Source organism: Pristiophorus japonicus, chromosome 21 (genome assembly GCF_044704955.1).
Source record: "Pristiophorus japonicus isolate sPriJap1 chromosome 21, sPriJap1.hap1, whole genome shotgun sequence".
NCBI classification, from domain to species: domain Eukaryota; kingdom Metazoa; phylum Chordata; class Chondrichthyes; family Pristiophoridae; genus Pristiophorus; species Pristiophorus japonicus.
This window is the reverse complement of record NC_091997.1, coordinates 42,919,251-42,945,276: the sequence shown is the minus strand read 5'-3', so window position 1 is coordinate 42,945,276 and position 26,026 is coordinate 42,919,251. Positions and strand designations below refer to the sequence as shown.

General features: G+C 49.9%; 1 protein-coding gene across 15 annotated transcripts in view; it reads left to right on the top strand.

The window, feature by feature from the left end:
- Positions 1-26,026, top strand: part of LOC139233972 (supervillin-like) — a 236,529-nt gene that overhangs the window by 164,377 nt on the left and 46,126 nt on the right. For all 15 annotated transcript variants that reach the window (XM_070864696.1, XM_070864701.1, XM_070864699.1 and 12 more), the window contains 4 exons: positions 903-998; positions 18,341-18,427; positions 21,294-21,471; positions 24,364-24,536. In XM_070864696.1, coding sequence (XP_070720797.1) covers positions 903-998; positions 18,341-18,427; positions 21,294-21,471; positions 24,364-24,536 — 534 coding nt within the window. The remainder of the gene's footprint in view (positions 1-902; positions 999-18,340; positions 18,428-21,293; positions 21,472-24,363; positions 24,537-26,026) is intronic.

Sequence of the window (26,026 nt, the reverse complement as noted above, 5' to 3'; positions counted from 1 at the left end):
AGGCTTAACAAGCCCTATCAACGTAAATTTATTTTAGACAGTGGAATGGAGCTAGAAGCAGGGCCGTGACCTGCCAGCGACATCGCCCACCATGGACCTGCCAAGGTGAGCAAAATCCCAGCCAGAGAGAAGTGACAACCCATTGGAGGTTCCTTAATAGTGATCAAGGACAACTCATTGCGGTAACTGGATAGTGAGCGAGGCCGGGATTTTACTCTGCATTTGAAGCTCTGAAGTAATCAGCTGGAGCAATGGCCACTGAACTCCTGCCTCAGGTTGACAGATGTGGTCCCCAAACAGTGTGGCTTCCATGGCCATGAAGCTAAAGTTAAAAGGTAAGTTTAAAAAGCCACGTAATGGTCTGTTAAATACATTATAATGAATTTAATTGGGTCGCCAACCACTTCATGTCTGATCTGCTCAGTGCTGACATTGGGAAAAGCACATTGCAGTGGGTTCCCGACCCACTTTAAACAAAACCCACTTTTCCGCCCGACCTGACATCGATCCCGCCCGCTAATACCCCAGAAAATTTCGGCCCAAGTGGGAATAGTGGCCGATTTCTTTATGCTCTTCCTAACCCAGGAGAACTCTGCCTATTTCTGGGACCCCTGACTACTGCTACTGCCAAGATCAGTTAATTCAGTACAGACCACGGATTGAACTTGAGCTCTTCTGGTCTATATGGCTCAGTCACAACTGAGCTAATTGGAAAGGTGTGGGGGGCGGGGGTGGTGGGGTGCAGGGGCGGGGGGAACATCATCACTTTTGTAATCTTGGGTCGAAGTGCTACAGAGACTGGCTTTTTGAGTCATGTTAAGCTGGCACATCAGTATATCATTATCATGCTGTATTTAGGAAGATTTTATAATTATTCTTAATCCCATTTTAATGAATTACAGGATTAGTGACTACGATTACAGGAAATAATGATGATCCAGTTATTCCCTTCAAGAAAGTTGCTACGACAACAAGTACACCAACCAAACCCCTGGAAGGTAAGTGAAGCTTTTTAATGTTTCAATTCAGTCAGAGTTTCAATCAGTTTGAAAAACAATTTTTTTTTAAATTGGATTTAAACTAATATCCGAAGCTTGTTCAGTCACTCACTTGTCTGAACACATGTTATCTGAGGAAGTATGTGTTTGAAACCTGCATCTTCGCTGAAGCATCCAGTAAATGGTCTCATGTTGTTGCTGAAACATTAAGTAAAATACCCTGGATTTTGTTACTTATCTTATTGACAGTCTGACAGGCCTCAACATGAATGCTCCTACCTTAAGAGTAAGGAAGTCTTACTACAATTGTACAGGGCCTTGGTGAGACCCCACTTGGAGTACTGTGCACAGTTTGGGTCTCCTTATCTAAGGAAGGATATACTTGCCTTGGAGGCAGTGTAACGGAGGCTCACTAGATTGATTCCTGGGCTGAGAGGGCTGTCCTATGATGACAGAATGTGTAGAATGGGCCTATATTCTCTGGAGTTTAGAAGAATGAAAGGTGATCTCATTGAAACATACAAGATTCTGAAGGGGATTGACAGGGTAGATGCTGAGAGGTTGTTTCCCCTGGCTGCAGAGTCTAGAACCAGGGGGGACAGTCTCAGGATAAGGGGAAGACCATTTAAGGCAGAGATGAGGAGGAATTTCTTCACTCAAAGGGTTGTAAATCTTTGGAATTCTCTGCCCCAGAGGGCTGTGGATGCTGAGTCTCTGAATATATTCAAGGCTGAGATATTTTTGGAGTCTAGGGGAATCGAGGGATATGGAGAGCAGGTGGGAAAGTGGAGTTAAGGTCGATGATCAGCCATGATCTTACTGAATGGCGGAGCAGGCTTGAGGGTCCATATGGCCTACTCCGGCTCCTAATTCTTATGTTCTTATGTTCCATGGCCATAACCATCTTTATACAGCGGGTTAGACCTAAACGGCAGGAAGGTTTTTTGGGCCACCCACAACCTGTACGATAAGGGAAGGGGCCACATGCATCCACTAGACGTGAGGATCCCACTGGATGGCAGCGCAGAATTCAAGCCAGAGCTCCAGTCTTGGATTGTCTGGAGCGGGGTTCAACGCCTGCACCTTCTGACTCCGATGCGGGAATGCTGCCACTAAATCAAAGGCTCCCTCCAATTCCTGTGGATTATCAAACGTTTAATAGTTCGTACAGCTCATACAGTTTATCGCACACCGGGACAGTCAGGCAACCTTCATATAGTCATCCATTTGTCCATCTAATCATTCTGATTCGGAGTAGTTTGGTTGATTGAGATTAAGGGACGAGAGTAGGAGAAACAGAATACACAGTGAAGACATGGGATTCCGCTCCTTATCATGTTCATTACTCACTCACAACTTTGTCTCTCGTGAATTGTCACTTTAGCCCAGGCACAGACTATAACTCCAATCCCACATATCTTCATGTGTATGCTCTATATTCTCACTTCGCAAGGTACTATTTAAATTTTTTCAGTTTATTATTTGTAATCCCCTCAATCCACAGATTTTAAGTTTTGCAATGGATCAGAATGGCGATGGTATCAGACAGAAGTAGGTTATGTGTACGCCTGTCCAGTCTGCAGTATCACTTCTACATCCATACTTGCTGGTACTTGTGCTAGTTAGAAGCTGGCAGTGGGCGTAGTGGGGGTGGATTTGCAGACAGATTCAACTGGAGTCCAGTCCATTTTTCCTGGATATAAACACTGTTTGCATCAGCATATAGGGGGTTAGGCCTTGAGTGGCAGCTGTGGCTCAGTGGGTAACACACTTGCCTCTGAGTCAGAAGGTTGTAGGTTCAAGTCCCACTCCAGGGACTTGTGCACATACATCTAGGCTGCCACTCTAGTGCAGTGCTGAGGGAGTGCAGCACTGTCAGAGGTGTTGTCTTTCGGATGAGATTAAACTGAGGCCCTGTCTGCTCTCTCAGGTGGATGTAAAAGATCCCACAGCACTATTTTGAAGAAGAGCAGAGGAGTTATCCCTGGTGTCCTGGCCAATATTTATCCCTCAATCAATTTAACAAAAACAGATTACCTGGTCATTATCACATTGCTGTTTGTGGGAGTTTGCTATGTGCAAATTGGCTGCTGCGTTTCCCACATTACAACAGTGACTACACTTCAAAAGTACTTCATTGGCTGTAAAGTGCTTTGCGACTTCCAGTGGTCGTGAATGGTGCTATATAAATGCAAGTCTTTCATTTTCTTTTCTTGTGAGAGAATATCAGCCCAATGTGGTCATAAGAACATAAGAATTAGGAACAGGAGTAGGTCATCTAGCCCCTCGAGCCTGCTCCGCCATTCAATAAGATCATGGCTGATCTGGCCGTGGACTCAGCTCCACTTACCCGACCGCTCCCCGTAACCCTTAATTACCTTATTGGTTAAAAATCTATCTATCTGTGATTTGAATATATTCAATGAGCTAGCCTCAACTGCTTCCTTGGGCAGAGAATTCCACAGATTCACAACCCTCTGGGAGAAGAAATTCCTTCTCAACTCGGTTTTAAATTGGTTCCCCCGTATTTTGAGGCTGTGCCCCCTAGTTCTAGTCTCCCCGACCAGTGGAAACAACCTGTCTGCCTCTATCCTGTCTATCCCCTTCATTATTTTAAATGTTTCTATAAGATCACCCCTCATCCTTCTGAACTCCAACAAGTAAAGACCCAGTCTACTCAATCTATCATCATAAGGTAACCCCCTCATCTCCGGAATCAGCCTAGTGAATCGTCTCTGTACCCCTTCCAAAGCTAGTATATCCTTCCTTAAGTAAGGTGACCAAAACTGCATGCAGTACTCCAGGTGCAGCCTCACCAATACCCTGTACAGTTGCAGCAGGACCTCCCTGCTTTTGTACTCCATCCCTCTCACAATGAAGGCCAACATTCCATTCGCCTTCCTGATTACCTGTTGCACCTGGGCCAATTGTGGAGCAGTGGAGGCGTGGCCTAAACAGTTGGAGCTGTGAGCAGTGAGAGAAGGAGCTGCTGCTTTTGCTCCTGGCTGGGCCTGTGAATCAGCCCAGGAAGAGAAGGAAGGAAGGGGCTTCACCACCAACTTTCACCCAGAGGGAGAGGAGGAAAAAGCAGAAAACTTGAACAACTTCACCATTTCTACAAAGATTTGGAGAGAGGGGGAAAGACCAACAACATCCAGTGTGGAAGGAGGGAGACTCTACCATTCTACAGGTGGGTGTATTGGTGCAGTCCCTAAAAGACTTTGCTGTATCGGTGGGGGGAGGAAAGAAGACCAGTCGGGGGCCGGAACATCGCGGGGGGTGTGTGTGTGTGGAAGTGTGTGTGGGGGTCTTGCTTACAACTAGGCCCCACACACCTTTGAAGCACCCCTCCCCCATTGCCTAGCCTGGGATAGCTGGAGCTACCAGGCTGAAGAAACAATTAATCCACCCTAATTAACATCATTGGGAGTGTGTGCCTGTGTGGCTCCAGCTGCACCAGGTGAAGACATCTTCTCCCCTCACCCGAAGACCACCCCAAAGACTATTTTTGTTTGCCATCTGGGGATTGCACCCACCCACAGCTGCGAGGGGAGACCTGCCCTCGCAGTTTCCCCCCTTCCCACCCCCCTCTCTCTTTCTCTGTTACTCTCTGTCTCTCCCCTCTCTCTCTGAGAGCCCTTTTCCTCCCAAATTGATTGGAAAAATATAAAACAATTAAGACAACTGAGCAGAGGGAGCAAGGCCCCTCCCCAATTGTCAACTAGGAGAGAGGTGTGCCTCGTTAAGAGCTCCTCTGCTCAGTCTATTAAACGAGGCCATTTAAAGAACATTAAGGCCTGTGACTTTGGGGTGGGTGTAGCCCTTAAAGGGACCCCGTGATGGCGACCCCATCTACGCCGGTGGCAGGGCCAGCTAGGACTTATGCGCAGGCGGCATCCACATCCACGGCACCTCCTGCGCCACCTGCTGCCCTGCCACCATTCAGACTTATAACTACGAAACACGGGGTCAAGAGCTACACTCACCCCACAATGAGCATTGAGGAGTGCGTGCGGGCGATGGCTGGGGTAGTCGGCCCCTCGGCCATTGTCGCAGCCTCCAAGATGTCTGGGAAGGCCATGTTCTTCCTGGGGTCGGAGCGGGCAGTGTCCCTGGCCATTGAAAAGGGGCTCACGGTGGGCGGGGCGTTCCTGCCGGTGGACCCTCTCGAGGCCACCGCGCAGAGGGTCATTCTATCAAACGTTCCGCCCTTTGTTCCCGCTGAGCTCCTCCTCCCTCACCTACACCAACTGGGGGAGGTAAGGTCGGGGATCAACCCCATACCGCTCGGTGTCAGGGAGAACAGCCTGCGCCATGTGTTCTCCTTCCGCCGCCAGCTCTTTGTCCGGCTGGCGCGGGAGGAGACGACGGAGGGCAATTTTAATGTGGTGCACGAGGGGACTGCCTACCGCGTCTTTTGGACGTCGGACGGCGTGCGGTGCCATGCCTGCAGGGAGGTGGGGCACGTTCGCAAGAACTGCCCCGCCTCCCAAGCCGCCAAACCACCGAGGGCGGACAAGGCTGGCGCCGCCGCCACCCCTCCCCCTAGTAGCGTCCGCGTGCCGGGAGCTGTGGGTGCGCGGGCATCGTCGGGGGCCTTTGTTTTCACGGCCTCCGGCGGGGGGGAGGGAGAGCGTCCGGCCGGAAAGAAGGCGCGGAAGAAGGCGAAACACCTAGAGGCGGGTCCCCTTAGTGCGCCAGACAAGCTGTTCACCGCGCTCGGCCCAACCCCGTCACCGGCGAGCGCGGGGTGCCCTGAGCCCGTGCCCGAGCCCTTGACTAATACCGCAGAGGGGTTCGGGCGCGGGCAAGATAAGAAAAAGGGGGGAGTGGAGCGGGAGACCTCGGCAGACACGGGTGTATCCCTGTCTCCGTGCCCCCCCAGGAAAAAAAGGAGGCGCCGCTCCAATGAGGCGGGGGGGGGAACAACATCCCTCCGCGGAGGAGTCGGTGCCTGCCGCGTGTCCCGCATCCCCCACTGGCGCCCCCAAACTGCGCCGTAGGCACGAGGAATCTGTCCCCGGGGAGGGTGAGGCAGTCGAGGCGTGGAAGATCTGCCTGTCGTGGGGGGCGTGGGGCCAGTGGAAGAATGTGTAGCTGCCGGATCGAGCGTCCTGGGGACTGAGGCGGGTGGGGCCGAAAAGGCCGAACCTGAGCCCGCCCAGCCAATATCCAACTTCCCCCGGGATTTGCTCGACTCGGCAGAAATACAAAGTATTAACACTTTTAATGAATCTGTACACGCTGGGCCGGGGGGTGGCGGCGGGGAGGGGGAGGAACACCCACCCTCGCCCCCTACTTTGGAGCTGGAGCGCTTGGAGGGCCTGGGGATTTTCTATGGCCGGGTCTCTCCTTGTTCCCCGGTTCCTGGGGTGGAGGAGGAACCCCTTCCGCTGTCGCTTCCCGACCCAGCACCAATTCTAAAAGAGCCCAGTGGGGACTCCTCTGCCGACGATCCTGGGGGTGGGATCGGGGCAGAGCCAGGGCCGGATGGAGCGGCCGGGCCGTTTGCCGTACCTCATGCGGTCGACGGGCCGGCTGCTAGCGGCGACCTCCCGGAGGAGGACAGGGACTCGGTGGAGGACGCGGGTGAAGATCTCGAGTCCATCGCCAGTGAGGCGGTGGATCTCCTCATGCCCGCCGCTGAGTCCCCCCTCATTCCCTTAGAGGATCTCCGGGACTTTTTGGTCGAGAGCCAGGGTCGCCGCAACCGAGCCCATCTGGCCCGGGAAAGATGGTCCGAGCCGGGGCTGCTCATCGCTTCCGTCTGCGTCGCCGCTAAAACCATGGCCACGGGCGGGCCCTTATCAAGGGCGCAAGGCCTTGAGCTGCGCCGGCTCAAAAAGTTCCTCGCTGGGCTGCTGAAGGAGTGGAGGTCAACAAAAGACTCCGCTCCCTCCCCCGCAATAGATTAAGGTAGAGGTTGCACTATGCTTTTGTCATGAAGATAACCATAGCCAGCCTCAACATCAACGGCGGCAGAGGGGCACGTCGTAGATTTGACAATTTTTCACTCCTGCGGGAGGGGAAATATATGGTGTGCTTCCTGCAAGAAACCCACACCGTTCCGGGAGACGAAGCCACGTGGCTCCTGGAATGGCAAGGAGAGGTCCGCATGAGCCACCTCACCGCCACTTCTAGTGGGGTGGCCATCTTGCTGGGCCCGCATTTTCAGCCGGAGATCTTGGGGGTCGAGGAGCCCGTGCCAGGCCGCTTGCTGCATGTAACGGTTCGCCTGGGGGACGTGCCGCTCCATCTCGTGAACGTGTACGCCCCTCAGCCCGGCCCGCAGCAGGCGCGCTTCTTCGAAGAAATGTCCGCTCTTTTTGGCTCCGTCGACATCGGCGACTGCATTGTCCTCGGGGGGGATTTTAACTGCACCCTCGAGGCGAGGGACCGCTCCGGTGCCCCGCAGAGCATGACGGCGATGGAGAAGTTGAGGGACCTGGTCGGGTCCTTCAACTTGGTGGACGTCTGGCGAAATCTTCACCCCGACTCCAGCGCCTTTACTTGGGTGAGGCCTGGAGTAGGATGGTCCAGAGTCGACCGCCTTTACGTGTCTCGGGCGTACGTTTCCTGCGTCCCGGCGGCCTCCATGCGGCCGGTGCCGTGTTCGGACCACCACCTGGTGTGGGCGGAGCTCGCTTCGCTCCGCGCGAGGACGGGGTCCGGGTACTGGCACTTTAACAACCGGCTGCTGGAGGACGTGCGGTTCCAGGACTCGTTCCGTCGATTCTGGGCCGACTGGAGAAGGAAGCAGGGGGGCTTCCCCTCCTTGAGGCTATCGTGGGACGTGGGCAAGGCTCACGTCCGCGTCTTCTGTCAAGAGTACGCGAGGGGTCGACCAAGAGGCGGGCGGCCGGAGTCGGGCGCCTAGAAAAAGAGGTGCTCGACCTGGAATCCCGTCTCGGTCAAGTCGTCGAGGACCCGGCCCTGCGGACGGTGTACGAAGCTAAGAAGGCCGCGCTGAAGGACCTGCAGCTCGTCGGGTCCCGAGGCGCGTTCGTGAGGTCGTGGATCCGGTTCCTGCGGGATCTGGACCGCGGCTCCCCCTTCTTCTACTTGCTGGAAAAAAGGCAGAGTGTCCGTAAGCAGCTCTTGACGCTGCTGGCTGACGACGGCTCTCTCGTCTCGGATCCGGTGGGCGTCAACAACAGGGTCGTGAATATTACGGGGCTCTGTTCTCTCCGGATCCGTCCAGCGAGGAAGCGCGTAGAGTTTTGTGGGAGGACCTGCCGAAAGTCAGCCCGGAGGAAGGTGAAAATTTGGAAGCTCCGCTAAGCCTGGCGAAGCTGACCGGTGCTCTCGAGGGGAAAATCCCCGGGGCTGGACGGGCTAACCGTGGAGTTCCACAGGGCGTTCTGGGACGTCCTGGGGAGCGACTACGCGCGGGTCCTGGGGGAAAGTCTGACGACCGGGGATATGCCCCTCTCTTGGCGCAGGGCAGTCATCGTCCTGCTGCCTAAGAAGGGCGATCTCCGCCTCCTTAAGAACTGGCGCCCGGTCTCCCTCCTCAGCACGGACTACAAAATCTTCGCCAGGGCGATGTCTGCTCGCCTTGGCACCATGCTGGACCACATGATCCACCCCGACCAGTCCTACACGGTCCCGGGCCGGACAATCCACGATAACATCCATCTGGTCCGGGACCTCATCCATTGTTCCCAGGAGGCTGGTCTGTCGGTCGCCTTCCTATCTCTCGACCAAGAGAAGGCGTTCGACAGGGTGGATCACGACTATGCTCAGAACTCTGCGCGCTTTCGGGTTCGGGACGCATTTCGTCGCCCGGATCCGACTTTTGTACGCCGCCGCGGAGTGTCTGATTAAGGTTAACGGGTCCTTGACGGCGCCCCTTCATTTTGGGAGAGGGGTGCGCCAGGGATGCCCCATGTCCAGCCAGTTATATGCCATCTGCGTGGAGCCTTTCCTGCGCCTCCTGCGGACGAGGTTGACGGGACTGGCTCTGCAAGGGTCGTCCTCTCGGCTTACGCCGATGACGTGCTCCTCGCGGTAGAGGATCCCGCTGACCTGCGGAGGATGCGTGAGTGCCAGGAGATTTACTCGGCCGCATGCTCCGCCAGGATCAACTGGGAGAAATGTTCCGGACTCCTGGTGGGTCAGTGGCGGGTGGACTCCCTGCCGGAGGAGCTCAGGCCTTTTGCCTGGAGCACGACCCATCTCCTCTATCTGGGAGTCTACCTTAGCCCCGAAGAGGAAGCCTGGCCGGCGAACTGGCAGGAGCTGGAGGCCAAGGTCGCCGCTTGCCTAGGGTGCTGGACAGGACTGCTCCGAGTGCTGTCCTACAGGGGTCGAGCGCGAGTCATAAACCAGCTGGTGGCCACAATGTTGTGGTACCGGCTGGTCACTTTGACCCCTCCCCCTGCGTTTGTCGCCAAGATACAGAAGAAGCTGGTGGACTTCTTCTGGAACAACAGGAAGCACTGGGTCTCTGCCGCGGTTTTGAGTCTCCCGCTTGAGGAAGGCAGTCAGTCGTTGGTGTGCGTCAGCGCCCAGCTCGCGACTTTCCGTCTTCAGACCTTGCAGAGATACCTTTACGTCGAGCCCCCTCCTAGGTGGTGTGCTCTCGCGACGTATTTCTTCCGCAGCAGCGTGACCTCAATTACGACACGCAGCTCCTGTTTGTGAACTTGGGGGGTGTCAGGACCGCCCTCCAGGAGCTGCCTGTCTTTTACAAGGAACTCATCAGGGTCTGGAACAAAGTCTCCACCAAGCGCAGCTCTCCGCCGGCTGGAGTGGCGGCTGTCCTGCAGGAGCCGCTGCTTGGGAATCCGTACCTCCACGACCGAGGTTTTATGTGGCGGTCGGAAGAGAGGGCTGTGGCTGGTGAGGTGACCAGGGTCAGGGACCTGCTCGATGGCGGAGGAGCGGGCTGGATGGCGCCAGGTACGCTGGCGCGGCGCCTAAATTCAGCCAACGTCTGCCGCGCGGCCGAAGCCATCGAGTCGCTAAAAACAGCTTTGGGCCCTGACTCTGTTAGGTGCATCGAGGAGGCTCAAGCACGTGGGGAGATCCCGTCCGAACTGACCGCCGTCCGGACGGAATTCCTCATCGGCGCCAAACCCCGAAACCTCCCTCGGGAGCCGGCGCCTCACAACTTGAGCCGCCTCGAGGAAATCCCCTCCGTGCCTTTCAGTTCCGCGCGGAGGGGTTTCCTGTACGGGCTGCTCCTGCACACTCTCAACTTTGCCATCCTCGCCGGCCGTCCGGGCACGCCATGGCGTACCATCTTGTCGTCCGGAGGAGGCAGGGGTCCCCGATGGAGGGCACTCTATGCGGGAGTCCTCCCACTATTCATCGGGGACTTGGCCTGAAGGGTGGTGCACGGAGCAGTGCCGTGCAACAAATTTTTAAGCCGGTTCACGGACTCCCAGGCCGCCTGCAATTTCTGCGGTCTGGAAGAGTCCGTGTTCCATGTTTTTATGGAATGCACGAGGTTGCAGCCCCTGTTTTATTATTTAAAGGGGCTGCTCCTGAAATTCTGGCTGCACTTCAGTCCCACTCTCCTGATCTTTGGGCACCCTGTGCGGAGGGGAGCGGGTAGGTCCGAGGGCCTCCTCGCAGGACTGCTCCTGGGCATGGCCATGGGTGCCATCAGCCGGTCCAGGCAGCGGGCGGTCGAGGGGGTCGTTCAACCTGAGTGCCTGCCTCTCTTCCGCGCGTACATCCTCGCCAGGGTGTCCTTGGAGATGGAGCACGCGGTGTCCACCGGTACGCTCGTGGCCTTCCGCGAGAGGTGGGCACCGGAGGGACTGGAGTGCATCGTCACGCCCGGCAACCAAATTTTAATTTGATTTTATGTTTTAAAGTTTAATTTGTTTTAATTGCCGGTGCTTTTAGTGTCCCCCTCCCCTTTTATAGGGGGCACTGGAGGAAAGAATTTGATTTTAGTGCCCAAAAAAAAAGAAAAAAAAAAGAAAAACACAAAAAAAAAACACAAAAAAGAAAAAAAAGGGCCTTGTAAATGTCTGGTGTGTCATCCAGGGCAGGTGGCACGGTTTAATGTTTATGTTTTTTCAGGTAAACTCCAAAAGAGTTTCATGCACAAGGACCCCCAGATCCCTCTGCACCGCAGCATGTTGTAATTTCTCCCCATTCAAATAATATTCCCTTTTACTGTTTTTTTCCCCAAGGTGGATGACCTTACACTTTCCGACCTTGTATTCCATCTGCCAAACCTTAGCCCATTCGCTTAACCTATCTAAATCTCTTTGCAGCCTCTCTGTGTCCTCTACACAACCCGCTTCCCCACTAATCTTTGTGCCATCTTCAAATTTTGTTACACTACACTCTGTCCCCTCTTCCAGGTCATCTATGTATATTGTAAACAGTTGTGGTCCCAGTGTGATCAGTGTGGCACACCACTAACCACTGACTTCCAACCCGAAAAGGACCCATTTATCCCGACTCTCTGCTTTCTGTTAGCCAGCCAATTCTCGATCCATGCTAATACATTTCCTCTGACTCCGCGTACCTTTATCTTCTGCAGTAACCTTTTGTGTGGCACCTTATCGAATGCCTTTTGGAAATCTAAATACACCACATCCATCGGTACACCTCTATCCACCATGCTCGTTATATCCTCAAAGAATTTCAATAAATTAGTTACACATGATTTCCCCTTCATGAATCCATGTTGCGTCTACTTGATTGCACTATTCCTATCTAGATGTCCCGCTATTTCTTCCTTAATGATAGCTTCAAGCATTTTCCCCACTACAGATGTTAAACTAACCGGCCTATAGTTACCTGCCTTTTGTCTGCCCCCTTTTTTAAACAGAGGCTTTACATTAACACCAGTTCCAACAATATTCATAAATATTATAACAGAGTGGTGAGGCAATACAGTGGCATTATTTCCTGCAGTTTGCTGGCTGTTTAATCACTCATTTTCTGTATTGTGTTAATTGTTTGATTACTCCTAATCACATCATTTCCTGTGGCATGCCACTTGCTTAGTCACCAGATGTCACTTCCTGTGATGTGATGGCTGTGATGAAATCAATTCAGAAGTTCTCAGACACATTCAGACACAGCTAGAGAACAGATGTTAACTGTTAAAATACTGTTCAGGACACAATAGGGTCCAAGATTATGTGCAGCTAATTAGGCCATATAGTGTTGCTATGTGTAGCATGTGACCCAGAATAATTAGTACCAGTGGAGGAATCTTTGCCAGTCCCACATCAAAGAAAGTCAATAACTATCGTTTTGATTTAATATTTTTGTGGAGAAAATGGTATACCGAGATATATGAAATATTTTTATTATCCTTCATGAATTATAGCTGTCCTGAAATGTTATATATAGCGAGTTCAACAAATTCTGTCAAGGTTCTACTGGCAGCCAAAAATAACATCACAAGAACTCCGGAGTTCTCCCTCCCTCCCTCCCTCTCCGCCTGGGTGCTTTTTAATGATCCTTCTTTGGAAAATATGGGCATCGGCCTTCGATTGAATAAAAGCTGCAGCTCCAGTTACACCGAGGGCGAGAGGTGGCCTGAGTGTTTACAGGGCAGGAATGGTACTGCGGGGTTACAGATAATGTCACAAAGCCACGAGCCTCAAGCTCAGCCAGTTTCGAAGCATCATCCAGAAGAGATTAAAAGGGTTCATTTTAGGGATTTCTTCTCCCGGTGCCGAGCTTGGCCTGGAGGGAACGCTTAATTAGGGATTCAGGAAGTCATGTGGACATTTTGCCCAAGCACCCATATGTGCATCCAACGAGTTCGGCTCCCATAAAACCATGAAATCATGACGTGTATTTGTTGTTTTTAGCTGTGTTATAATGGGAGGAGGTGGCGGTGGGGGGAAAAAAAGTTTTATTCTGTTTTGGCCCCCTTTTATGTGCCATAGCTGGTGTTTACGCATCAGAAAACCCATGTGTGATTTATGTACTAACATAAGAACATAGGAAATAGGAGCAGGAGTAGGCCATTTGGCCCCTCGAGCCTGCTCCGCCATTCATGGCTGATCTGATCATGGACTCAGTTCCATTTCCCTACCTGCTCCCCAAAACCTTTTGTTCCCTTATCGCTCAAAAATCAGTCTATCTCCGCCTTAAATCTATTCAATGACCCAGCCTCCACAGCTCTCTGGGGCAGAGAGTTCCATAGATTTACAACCCTCTGAGAGAAGAAATTCCTCCTCATCTCAGTTTTAAATGGGTGGACCCTTATTCTGAGACTATGGGCTAGAACCTCCAATTTTTTTGCATGCTTAATGCCCACTTAATGCCCGTTTTACCGCTGAAATGACATATAACGTCCATATATCGCCCATTTTGGCACAAAATGGAAACTGACGGGCATTTTTAGAAAACTTATCGCCGAGCGTTACTTTCCCCATGTGCTTAATGTCGGGAAAAAATATTACCACCCGCTCACTTTTTTGGGGCGGAATCATCAGAATGGGCGAAATCAACGGCCATAATATCGCCCAGCGTTACTTTCCGCACGGAATTAACGCCGAAATTCAATAATACTGCCCGCCCACCATTTTTTGTCGCAAAGAGCACATTTGGCGAAACTAACACCCAGGAGATCGCCCACCATCACTTTCCCCACCTCGCACGCATATCGGCCACAATATCGCTCACCCAAAAAACCGCCCACAAAAAGTGGCACTGTTCTGAACGAACGCCAGCGGTGTGACTGACATTTTTTAAATCCCACTCTTACGTGAGGAGCTGATATCTGAATGATTTGTCTGAAAGAACATTGATGTGAGTGACAACGCAGACACACTGCTGTGTGTGTGCAGCTCAGACATCAATGGTGCCCATCACCTTGGTGCCAGTTAAAGTTTACATTGATTGATGTTCAGTTGTATTTAACCCTTTCATGTTAAGGAATCACCAGTGTGTAACGGTGCAGCTATCTGAGACAATGAGCAACAAGGTGACGTTCAATAACAAAAATTTTATACCAACATTGGTCTGAAATCATATGTATCACAGGCAATAACACCCAACCCCCGCCCACACCCCACTTTTTCCACCATTGACATCAATCACATGTTCAACATGTCCACCAACACAGAATGCAAAGGCAAAGCAGGAGCATGGTCCCCAGCCCCCATACATTGCAACAAATTGCATACACCCAGATGGAGATATAACACAGCCATCACCTGCGGACATGCACCTCACTTTCCTTCCCCCCCTCCCCTTCCCCCCACCTCTACCCCTTCCCGTCCTCGCTCTACGGCGCCTGGCCAAGGAGCTCCTCAGGCGGTGCCTCATTGGGGGGGATGACGGCAGAAGTGGTGGTTGCACAGGTACGGGAGCGGGGGGTGCCAAGGGGGCAACATTCTCTGATGCAGAAGCAGGATCTTGGTCCTTGCTCTGATCTGTCGTTTGCAGTGGTGGTGCGGAACCTAGGGGTGGAGTGCCGCGCTCGGGGAACACTGGGAGGCCTGTGGCAGCAGTGTTCCTGGCTATCGCATCCAGGGCCTCCGCCATCCGTGGAATGGGCTCAGTCATGGTGGCCAGCTGTGGGGATATGCCCCCCCAATGCTTCGATGAGCTGGTCACCAATGTCTACAGTCCTCCTGGACAGCTGTACCATCTCTCCGCTCTCATGTGGCGCTCGTGGAACAGACCTGCCGCGTCCACGGGACCGCCGCAGGGTCGCCGCCGTCCTGGGGACAAATGGGGTGCCCTGTGGTGAGGTGCTTGGGGCCGGTATCTCTAGAGTGGAGGCGGGAATGACCGGAGGACTGTTAGATGGCCTTGGGGTGGAATGGCTTCTGGAGCGTGGTGATGCAGGTTCCTCAAAATCCGCACTCTCATCCATGAAGAACAGACCCAGCGGATTAACGGGCGAGAATCAGAGCTCCTCCGCACCAGATGTAGGATTGCCCGTCGACTCCTGCCCCGCACCCCAACCTTCTGGCCTCTATGGTCTTGCCTTGGGACGCGCTGCTGGCTGAGCTGAAAAACACAGATGAGGTTATTAGAGGAGAAGGGGGTGCTAGGGTCACAAGGTGAGTCCAGCATATGCACGACGAAAGCACCACCGCTCTCAAAATCGTCGCATACATTACATTTCATGACCATCAACACATTTGCATTCCAATTATTTTCATTAGGCCATTATTATTTCTATGACAATTTTAGAAATCATCTATCAGTTTTGATTGTTCAGATGTGAGTGGTTGTGGCATCTATTGACTTTACATTATGCAATGGTGTAAGCTTTACTCACGTAACATCACTTCAGGGTCTGCAGATGCGTACGTGGCTGTCCAGGGGTGCTTCCCCAGGAGTGTGAGCACACGCTCCTCCATGTCAGTGATGTCGCTGGGGACTGGTAGCCCCCCCGCCACCCATTCGCCTCTGCTCGGACCTCATCATCGATAACTTCTTCTGTAAAAAGTGACAGGACGACATGGCATGAGATCATTGCGTGATATCATTGCTAGGTACTGTCACAGACAACACATAACCGACAGATGTAATCATGATTTTTATGAAAATAATCCTTCTTTACCTGAAGACGTGCACCGTGACCGCAGGCTTTGAGTAAAACATTCCCGGTAAAAGTGAAAGACCTCACAACTGATGATAGTCACTCATGACTGTTACAAATCAAATTATATAAATACATAAGTACATGTAAATCAATGTAATACTCTTGCAGATCCCACAAGGTCGTTCCATCGTTTGCGGCATTGATTGCCCTCACGCATCTCGTTGGTCGCCGACGAGACCACTCTGCTCTCTCGGTCCATATCTTCTGGTATGCCTTTGGAGTGGGCTTCCCACGCCCTCCCTGTGTCAAATCACCCCAGCGTGACTCGACCTCCTGCAAGAGGGAAGCATTTGCCTTGTCCGAGAACCTCCTGATTCTTTTGCGCCCTCTAATGTGTTCTTCTCCCAACTCACTGCTCTCTCCAGCATCAGTCTCCACAGCGTGCTGTGATGCCTCCTCCTCTCTCTCCATTATAGGCCAAGTTTGGGCAAATATGTGGCTGGTAACAGCTACCTTTTGTTTGCCTACTTGCTGTGAAGCTCTAAAGTCTCCCTCCTTCCTCCCAAAGCAGCCACACCACACCCAGCCACGCCTTCAGTCCCTCGGAGCTCCCTCTCTCTCTGTCTCCTCTTCTGCGCATGTCATGATGACTCTTGACCTCCAGAATCACGGGAATTGAACGTTGCCGTGCCATTGCTAAGAACGGCCACACTTTACGGCAGAAGGTCAAAAAAATGTAACGCTACCGCCCATTTCATATCGCTCGTGGTACCGCCCATTTTCAAAAGTGGAGGCTAGGTGCTTTGAGAATGGGCAAGAAGATCTGAAAACCCTTTTTTAATGCCCATGCTGGAAACCGCAAAAGTGGAGGTTTTAGCCCCTAGTCCCCTAGCTTTAGTTTCCCGTATGAGTGGAAATATTCTCTCTGCATCCATCTTGTTGAGCCTGCTCATTGCCTTATATGTTTCATTCTTATTCTTCTGAACTCCAATGTGTATAGGCCCTGCCTACTCTACCTATTTTCATAGGTCAACCCCCTCATCTCCAGAATCAACCTAGTGAACCTTCTCTGAACAGCCTCCAATATCCTGACTAATGGATTAATAACCAATCTTTTTTTTAATCATTGAAATGCCTTGAGGAAGAGCCAAAGCCCAAAGTGCAGGACAGCAGTAGGCCATTCAGCCCCTCGAGTCTGTTCTGCCATTCAGTGATGTAATATATGCACCTGTGAGTATGCTCACAGGTGAGTTGGGAGTGGCTTAGCCAGTCACGTGATGTTCACAAGACTCAATAAAACTCCAGCCAGTTGGGTTCGGGGGATCCACGATGAGGCAGGTGGTTGTGAGCCTGGTCTTTGCTAATAAACCAACTAGTTCTTAATAGCAATGTGTTGCTATGAATTCTTAAACAAAGAACCCATGAAGCAAATACATTACAAGTGAGATCATGGTTGATCTGCATCTTGACTCCATTTACTCAGCCTTGGGCATATCCCTCTATATCCTTACATCACAAAAATCTAGCAATTCCAGTTTTGAACTTTTGAATTGAGAACATTTTATTTTGGGGGATGGGGTAGAGAGAGTTCTAGATTTGCAGGACAGCAGCCAGATTGAAAAGCGAAGACTAAGATCTGGGAAACCAAGAACTAGCCATTAGAAGATGCCAGGCTTGTATTTTACAGGCCGATAGACTGTCAGAAGACGGAGGTAGGTGAGGAGCAATGTTTCCTGTAAGCTGCCGGCTCTGGGCAGCCCGGGACCACACTACAACTGGGCCGTGCAACCCCTTAAAGGGCCTGTGGACCCCAAAAACAAATGTCAAGAAACATTAGTGAGGAGTCCCACAGTACCATGGTATTAAATTCGGGTGCTTCCAGTTTTGGACGTCTCCTCCCCATACTTCATTACTCAAGTGTGCGCCTACTTCCTGCCCGCCATTTTGGGGCCTTAGCAGGCCATGTAGCGCCTGAAAAATGGGGGCTATGCAAAACAATTTAACCCCAGCGGTGTCCTGAGTGTGATAGTATGATAAGCCTTGATTTCATAGGATAAATGTGGGGGGGGTGGAGAGGAGAACTTGTAGGATGGTGTGTTTGGAGCTTAGGAGGAACAAGGGAACAACGTTTGGAGGAGCAATTACACAAAGGAGCACTGAAATATAACTATTATATAATACATGTTCTGAACAGTGCTCTTCGAGTTTGTTCTGTATGTCCTCACATTAAATTTCTGTGTGCAGCTTTATAAATATAGCCTTTCCTACTTATTGTTTTAATTCACTTGACGAGGACAAGCTATATATACCTCAGGTTATAAGGTTGGGGCAAAAGACTTATACATTAAAAAAAATGTAAAGATGTAACATTACTTACTAATTAAAACATTCCATTTTTATACAAACCTCCAAAAAACAACACTCCAATTGCAAACAGTATCTGTGAAAATGTCCATCACAATGTTTCCCTCGGGTGATAATCGGCTGTCGAGGCGCACAGTAATACACTTGAATTAAAATACAACTTTATTTCATTAGAAGATTCTGGAAATGTAGTAGTGCTCCATGTTGTGGCACAGTTCTTCTTTCTAATGATCCCTTGTGTTATGTTCATAATAAAGTAATGTAACTGAGTACTGTGGATGTGAGTAAGTATGACCATAGTTCCTTAATTCAGACTCCAGGGTGTTGGTACAGCATGGGAGACCTGCTTATATACAGTGCTCCTAAGGGATGCTGGGATCCCTTGGGACTCCAACAGGTATGCCCTCTGGTGGTGGTATGATACTGGTTACATAGGGTTGCATACATAACACCTTGGCTATTGCAAACCCTCCGATCTTTGTTTCAGAGATTACAAGTCGGCCTGACGTTCCCCTGGAGAGTGATAGTACGTTGGATAACCTGGAGACTTTCCTCAATAAATTGCGCGCTAAAGGTAAGGCTCAGACCCACCTTCATACTTAAGCTGTTGCTCCGTCTGCAGCCCCTCAGGGAAGCAAAATATCTAATGAATGGACAACCACCTGCGCTGAACTCGGGATCTGAGCTACTCTCCACCCTCTAGTATGGTATCACAGTGTTCACTATTACACTTCAATTATGTCTTGTGGTAGTGTTTTAGGTACCTCTGTCTAGAATCGTTGCCTTGGGCTCCAACAGTCACACAGAACTTTCCATTGTCATTGACAAGGTGGAGGAACGATTGGCTAAGACCCTGTAATGTACGCACCTGTGAGTATGCTCACAGGTTTGTAGAGCTGTTGCCTGGCCACGGTGTCCATTAACAGGTCCAGGCAGCGGACGGTCGAGGGGGTCGTTCAGCCCGACTGCCTGCCTCTCTTCCGCGGCTACATTCGTACCAGGAGATGGAGCACGCGGTGTCCACTGGTACGCTCGCGGCCTTCCGCAAGATGTGGGCATCAGAGGGACTGGAGTGTGTCATCACCCCCGGCAGCCAAATTTTAAATTGATTGGTTTAAGTTCACCGTAAAAGTTTATTTGGAAATTTGTGGGTTCTAGTGCCCTTGCCAAAAGAGGGCACTTGATTTAATGTTCTGCTAAAATAGTTGTAGAGCTGTTGCATTGTGAGTGGCCAACCCAGTCACGTGATGTTCACAAAACTCAATAAAACCCCAGTCAGTTGGGTTTAGGTCATCCACGATGAGGTATGCAGTTTCTAGCCTAGTGGATGAACTGGTAATGTGTAGTGTGATTGTTAAACCTTTGTTAATAAACCAACTAGTTCTTAATAGCAATGTGTTGCTATGAATTCTTAAGCAAAGAACCCGTGAAGCAAATACATTACGACCCGGTCTTATGTATTGGAATGCCTGGTAAAGCTATCCTTGGTTGGGTTTGAATATGAGCCCTTCATTCAGTTGCAATGGATTTGTTGTACTTTCAGCCAGTGTCAGTGAATACACACTGAACTATACGCTGCTGTAGGTAGAGGCTCCTTATCCAAAGGCCCAATATTAATTGCGGCTTAACTGTTCGGTTTGCCAACAAAACAGCAGTCACCACACCCTAGAAATAATTTGCTGTGTGGAGTGTTTGAGATATTTTGATATGTTAAAGCTCTATTTAAGTACGTCTCTCTTAACTGTTTTTACTTTCTGGATCCCATTCAAACCATGTTGACATATATATGCTAATTAAAGGATTGTGAGTGATGATTGGAGTCAGACTGCAAGTTTTACTTCTTTGTAGGATGTAGAGCAAATTATTCCTAATTTCCCTGCACTCTGTGTGCATTATAGTCTTTCACTTCACTGCAGTGGAGACTTCATTAATAATCTGCACGGAGTTATTGGATCGATGTTTGTTATTCTACTGTTACTCGTCTCGCACTCTCAACAAAAATACTCTCTTCTGGAAGCTTGTAAATGTGCAAAGAAGGAAGGGGTTCAGAAGAAGTAGAAATAAAACATCTGCCGTGACAACTTCCATTAATATAGCACCTTTAACGTAGTAAAACTTCCAAAGGTGCTTCACAGCAGAGTTATCACATAAAATTTAGCACCAAGTGACATAAGATGACCAAAAGCTTGATCAAAGAGGTAGGTTTTAAGGAGTGTCTTAAAGGAGGCGAGGTGGAGAGGCGGAGATGTTTAGGGAGAGAGTTCCAGAATTTAGGGCCCAGGCAGCTGAAGGCACAGCTGCCAGTAGTGTGCCAATGGAAATCAGGGATGCTCAAGAGGCCAGAATTGGAGGAGCGCAGAGGTCCCAGAGGATTATAGGGCTAGAGGAGGTTATAGTAATAGGAAGGGGCGAGGCCATGGAAGGATTTGAACACAAAAATATCATGGTAAAACATTGGCCAAGTTCATCATAAGACTCCTGTTAGATGCTGTTGCACAGACACCAATAGCCCTCTGGTATGTCGGCCAAGTGGCCACACTTCACTGAAGCCCAGATTTTCCAATCAGTGCTACTTCGGGCAACATTAGCCTACATATTTTAAATGGGCGAACATCAAATGAAAGTAATGCCGCTGGTAAAATTTCCGTTTGTGTAGGAGGGTATTTGACCATGGTGGCATAATAGCCAATCCCGCGCTCTGATACTATCTACACAGGTGCTTTGCATCAGCGATTACTGAACAGGTATCGAGGAATGGTAATCCCAGCTGATTTTCCTCTCGGTAATGCAGGGGTGCTGAGGCACCTCAACTACCACCCTGGCTTAAATCAGTAAACTGAACACAGACCAGGGACGTAGCCTGGGACATTCCTGTTTTGTGTAGCTCAGCCATCCACCAGCTGAGCCACCAGGGCAACTTGCAAGTGACACTTCACCTTCTTTACCTCAACAAATTTCCTGTGATGATGCAGCACTGACTGCCGGACGCCGTCTTTTGGATGAGACGTTAAACCGAGGCCTGACTGCCTTCTCAGAAGGGCGTAAAAGATCCCATGGCACTATTCAAAGAAGAGCAGGGGGAGTTCTCCTGCTGCACAAATAGCAAAGTACTGTAGATGCTGGAGATTTCCTGGCCAACAATGATCCCTCAGCCAACAACACCAGATCAGCTTATCATGGTATTTATCTCATTACTGTTTGTGGGACCTTATTGTGCACAACTTAACTGCCCTGTTACATTACAACAGCGACTACACTTTGAAAGTACTTCATTGGCTGTGAAGCGTTTTGGAACGTCCTGAGGTCGTGAAAGGCGCTATATAAATACAAGTCTATCTTTCATGGTTCAGTGGTTATGTAATTTAATAGGGAATAAAATCTAGTCTTCTAGATTGCTAGCGTTGGTGTGATGGACCTAACTTTGTGCTATCTTTACCCAGCCACAAGCCACCAGGAGATGACAATCACAGTGACGGGACAAACAGTGAAGGAAGTGATGAGGCCAGATGACGATGATACCTTCAGTAAATTCTATAAAAGCACGCCCATCATTCTGACCTCCAGTGCGGTGGAAATCGCGGAGAGTTTTGATGTTATTTTTGAATCCAACATGCCAAAGTAAGAGTTCAGCGGTTTCACTTGAGGGGAATTGTTCTGAGTTTTAGATTTAATTCAAAAGGAACCCTGAATACGCGGGAGTCATCTAAGCTGAAGAGGTCAGATGTATAAAAGAAAGCAAACTGTTATATATATAAACCTGTTTATACCTTGTATAGCCACCAGAGGGCTCATCCCCTGGATCCCACAATCCCTTGGGAGCACAGGTACTTAAGGAGGCCTCACAGGCTGAAGAGGCACCCTGGAGACCTGCAATAAAAGACTAAGGTCACACTTTACTTTGAGCTCACAGTATCCAGTCAGACTCTTTACTCATACATAACAAAAACAATGTAGAAACGGTAATGCCAAGACATCTCCTCAGATCAATTTATGACCTAGGACAAGAGGGATACAGGTTCACGCGAGCAAGGAGTTAGGACTGATGTCAGAAATTTTTTTCCTCACACAGTCTCAAAGAGGAATTTCTTCACTCAGAGGGTTGCAAATCTTTAGAATTCTCTATCCCAGAGAGCTTTGCAGCGGGTCACCGCCCCGACTGGTCACCAACGCCGCGCTGACACGTCACAATATCCCTCCCCTTCAGTTAAAGGGGAGGGCTGCTGCAAACTCTGCAGAGTTTTCAGTTAGGCCCACTGGGCCACCCAAGAGGAGTGCTAGGCTGCCTGTTGGCGGCCCGGCCAAACCCGGGGGCATAATTATCGGACCGACCTCACATGTCGACTGTCAATAAAAAAATAATATGGCGATCGTGGCAGCGCGACCTCCCCTTTAAGGGCGGACGCTCCGCCCAGCCACACACAGCTCCCCGCCGGGGACAGCTGTCAGTGGCACCAACCGGCAGCACTGCCGCTCCCGCGGGACAATTCTGCACGGGGGTCAGAAAGGGGGTCGCCGTTGGTCGGTGAGGGATCGGCGCGTGCCTGTCGCGGCCAGGAAACGGATGGAGTGGCGGTAATGGAGCTTGTGGAGGGGGCCAATTTCAGCCCCTAAGGGAATCAAGAGATAGTGCGAGAAGGTGAAGTTGAGGTAGTAGATTAGCCATGATCTTACAAGCTCGAGGGGCTGAATGGCCTACTCCTGCTCCCATTTCTTATCTTCTTATGAAAGAGCAGGTTTATTTCATGGGGAGCCAGTCTCGGTATAAAAGTAGAGGCTGGGCTCCCATTATAGTCCGGCTCTCTACCTTGCACCTTGAAGCAGGGGTCTGGAGCGAGGATAGGATCCAGTTCAAAGGTGAGATGAAAGTGCCTTTTTTTATAATTTTAGTTGGCTTGTTGCTGCATCTGCAAAATGCTGGCCTGATGTTGGATTCAAAGTACAAAATGCAAAAAGAAAAGTGATTTCCCCCTTGAGTCAGATCAAAGCACGAAAGATAAAGATAATGGGCCAAAAAATTGCGGTCGGAGGCTTCCCGTGGGCGGATCTGTGAAACTGAAATGTTTTTTCCGAATGTGCCTGGTGGACTCGGAGGAACGAACACTTCCTGTCTGAGACCTAGATGCGCAGCCCAGTGCAGAAGCCCACATCCCGGGAATGTCAGCGCATCCTGGGATCACATGGGCCTGGACCACCAATCACAATGTAATATTCTCATTGATAATAATAGTGAGTTCCACTTGCACAAGCTCCCATTACTATCAATGAGAATACCCCCAAAAACACCAAAACACAACACAGTAAATAAAAAAAACACCGTACATACCGTATATACTCGCGTCTCATGCGACTTTTGAAGACCTAAATTGTAACCTAAATTTGGGGGGTCGCATGATACGCGAGATACAAAATTTGCGGGTGTGAAGTGCTGGCCAAGATTAGGCTGTTAGGCTGTTAAGCAGACCGTATCCACGCTGAATCTCGGCAGGTATCTCCTGGGCTGGATTGCAGCCTCTATTGTCACTTGTACTGTATCTTTGCTGTGGTCTAGAGATCGCCACCCACAACTCCCTCTGAAGTTTGCTGCATTATTAGAGGCTCCATCTATCTCAGCCCATGCTTCTTTTACCCGCAAACACAGTAGAGGCTGTGGCTGAACGACGCTAGTCAAGCCAGCTGGAATGATTGCTATATCGGTGTTCGATTCGCGAACAGCTTTCACAACAGAATCCACTCGATGTTTCATGATTCGGTTGTTAAGGTCTGTATTCGATCGTTGTTATGTGTTAGGGTACTTGTTACGTGTTGGGTACTTGTTAAACTTGTTTGAAAGCCTAGCCTAGTGGCATCTGGTATCTCAAAAAAGTGACTCGCATGATACATGAGATATATGATAAAATCATGTTTTGGGGACGAAAATCATGTTTTGGGGTCGCATGATACGTGAGATCGTAGGATACGCAAGTATATACGGTATATAAAATTAATTGAAATTGAATTACATTAAATGCTTTAGGAACAAATTTAATTATTTCACAATGTTTAAAAAATGTTCTACTAGGGTTAATAATAAACAATAAACCAATGGGCATGGTTTTTAATATAAAAATTAGTGATAAAATTTCATTTTTCTATCTTTTAAAACTCTTACACTGGTAAAGGAAGGCCTTACGCCTGCTTTTACCAGGTGTAAGAGTTTGAAGGCCTTTCGCTGGGCAAGAGTTCTGCAAATAGCCCAAAACTCCGCCCACCGAGGCCCTTTACTTTCGTATGCGTTGGATCTGTCAAAAGACAGTTCGCAGGTGTCGGATTTCGGCGCATGCGCTTTGCGCGCCTAAAGCCGGAACTTGCGGGGCCTCTTCGGGCGCGTGCGCGCACCGTGCGCTCCCAGAGCGGCCGCAGTTTCAGGGCCAATGGAACCATTGCTGAGCAGGCACTGTACATGGTGAGCGGTTTAAGGCGGTTCCTCGCTGGGCGCTGTGCTGACTTGCAATTTCGGCTTCGCTCTTGCAGACTGACCTCCGTGGTGGCGGAGCACAAACGAGCCGTACGACCTCCACGCAATACGCAGTGCTCACGCAATCCCCTGAGAGTGCTGGCAGCCCGAGACGACATCCGGCAGGAGTATACGGAGCAGCGGCTGAACGTGGCTACAGTGGAGGTCAAGAGGATCCGAGCCGAGAGAAGTAGGTCCCAGAGGTTTCCTCCTTCAATTCTTCCTCAACCAGTCACCGTGTGGCTGCCCAGCATCCTCCATACAATCATGCCATACAATCGTAATGCACAGGAGGAGGCCATTCGGCCCATCGTGCCTCTGCCCGCTCTTTGAAAGAACAATCCAATTATTCCCACTTCATAGCTCCTTCGCCGCAACTCTGCAATTTTTTTCCCTTCAAGTATTTATCCAATTCCCTTTTGAAATTACTATTGAATTTACTTCCACCACCCTTTCAGGCAGTGCATTCCAAAAAATCCATGTCCTCTGGTTCCTGACCCTCCTGCCAGTGGACACAGTTCCTCCTTGTTTACTCTATCATACCACTCATAATTTTGAACATCCATATTGAATCTCCCTTTAACTTTCTCTGAGTGAAGGAGAACAATCCCAGCTTCCCCAGTCTCTCCACCTAACCAAAGTCCCTCATCCCTGGTACCATTCCAGCAAATCTCTTCTGCACCCTCTCAGAGGCCTTGCCATTCTTATGTGAACAACTTGAACTGGCGTACTATAAATTCTTAAAGGGAAGGAACCTGCAGGACATACCCTTTATTGTTGAAAGTATTTATCCATTTCGTATTTTAAAAACATATCTCAATCGATTCCCGAGCCTTACCTATTGAGAAATCCTGAGAGCAGTGCCCAAGATTTATTTGTCCAATCCCAGCACGCATTTGGAAAATAACCTCTCATAGTTATAAAAATCTTGATTTTTTTGGGGGGGGAGAAAAGATATTGTTTTTTTTCCTGCACAGAGATGGCCTGGTTGCCTCTCCTTGTTGCTATGCTTGAGAGGTGGTCCCTGCAAATCTGGCCAATAGGGGACTTTCCTGAAGTCAGGAGGGGCCCTGGACCAGTTCTTCAGGCTGCTCTGAAGCCATGGCCCCAATGGCTTTCGACGGGATCGCTCTGGGATGTTCCTCAGTGATGTTCTGGTGCAGCCTAGTCTCCAGGAGGTGACCAAATCCCGTTGGCCCGCCTAGAACCTAATCACAGTATTACAAACCGACACATTCACAGTACAATTCATGAATGTTTCTAATAACACCCCCTTCCAAATAATCAGAAATCATCTTATCTTAGTGTGTGTTGCACATCCCTGCTGTTCTCATGACTCCCAAAGCTTGTCCAGGATTTCCTTCCCCACTCTCCCTCTCTCCTGCCCTCCAGTGATGCTAGATCTCGCAAAACGGGCAACCAATCCAATCCTGTCCCTTTCTCATTGGATGGGTTGGGTTAAAATAACCCCCATTGTATCCATTCCATTAAATAATTTACAACTTCGTATATTTCAATGTCTTAACATATGATTCAGATGATCATGAATCCGATGTCATCTTAACCCTTTGTTGTGTTAGAGATTAATAATATGCTCCTCACTATGTGTTATCCTCTATATAAGACGTAAATCCATTTGTTAACTTCTATATAACATACTCCAGCCTGGGTAATCCTCAA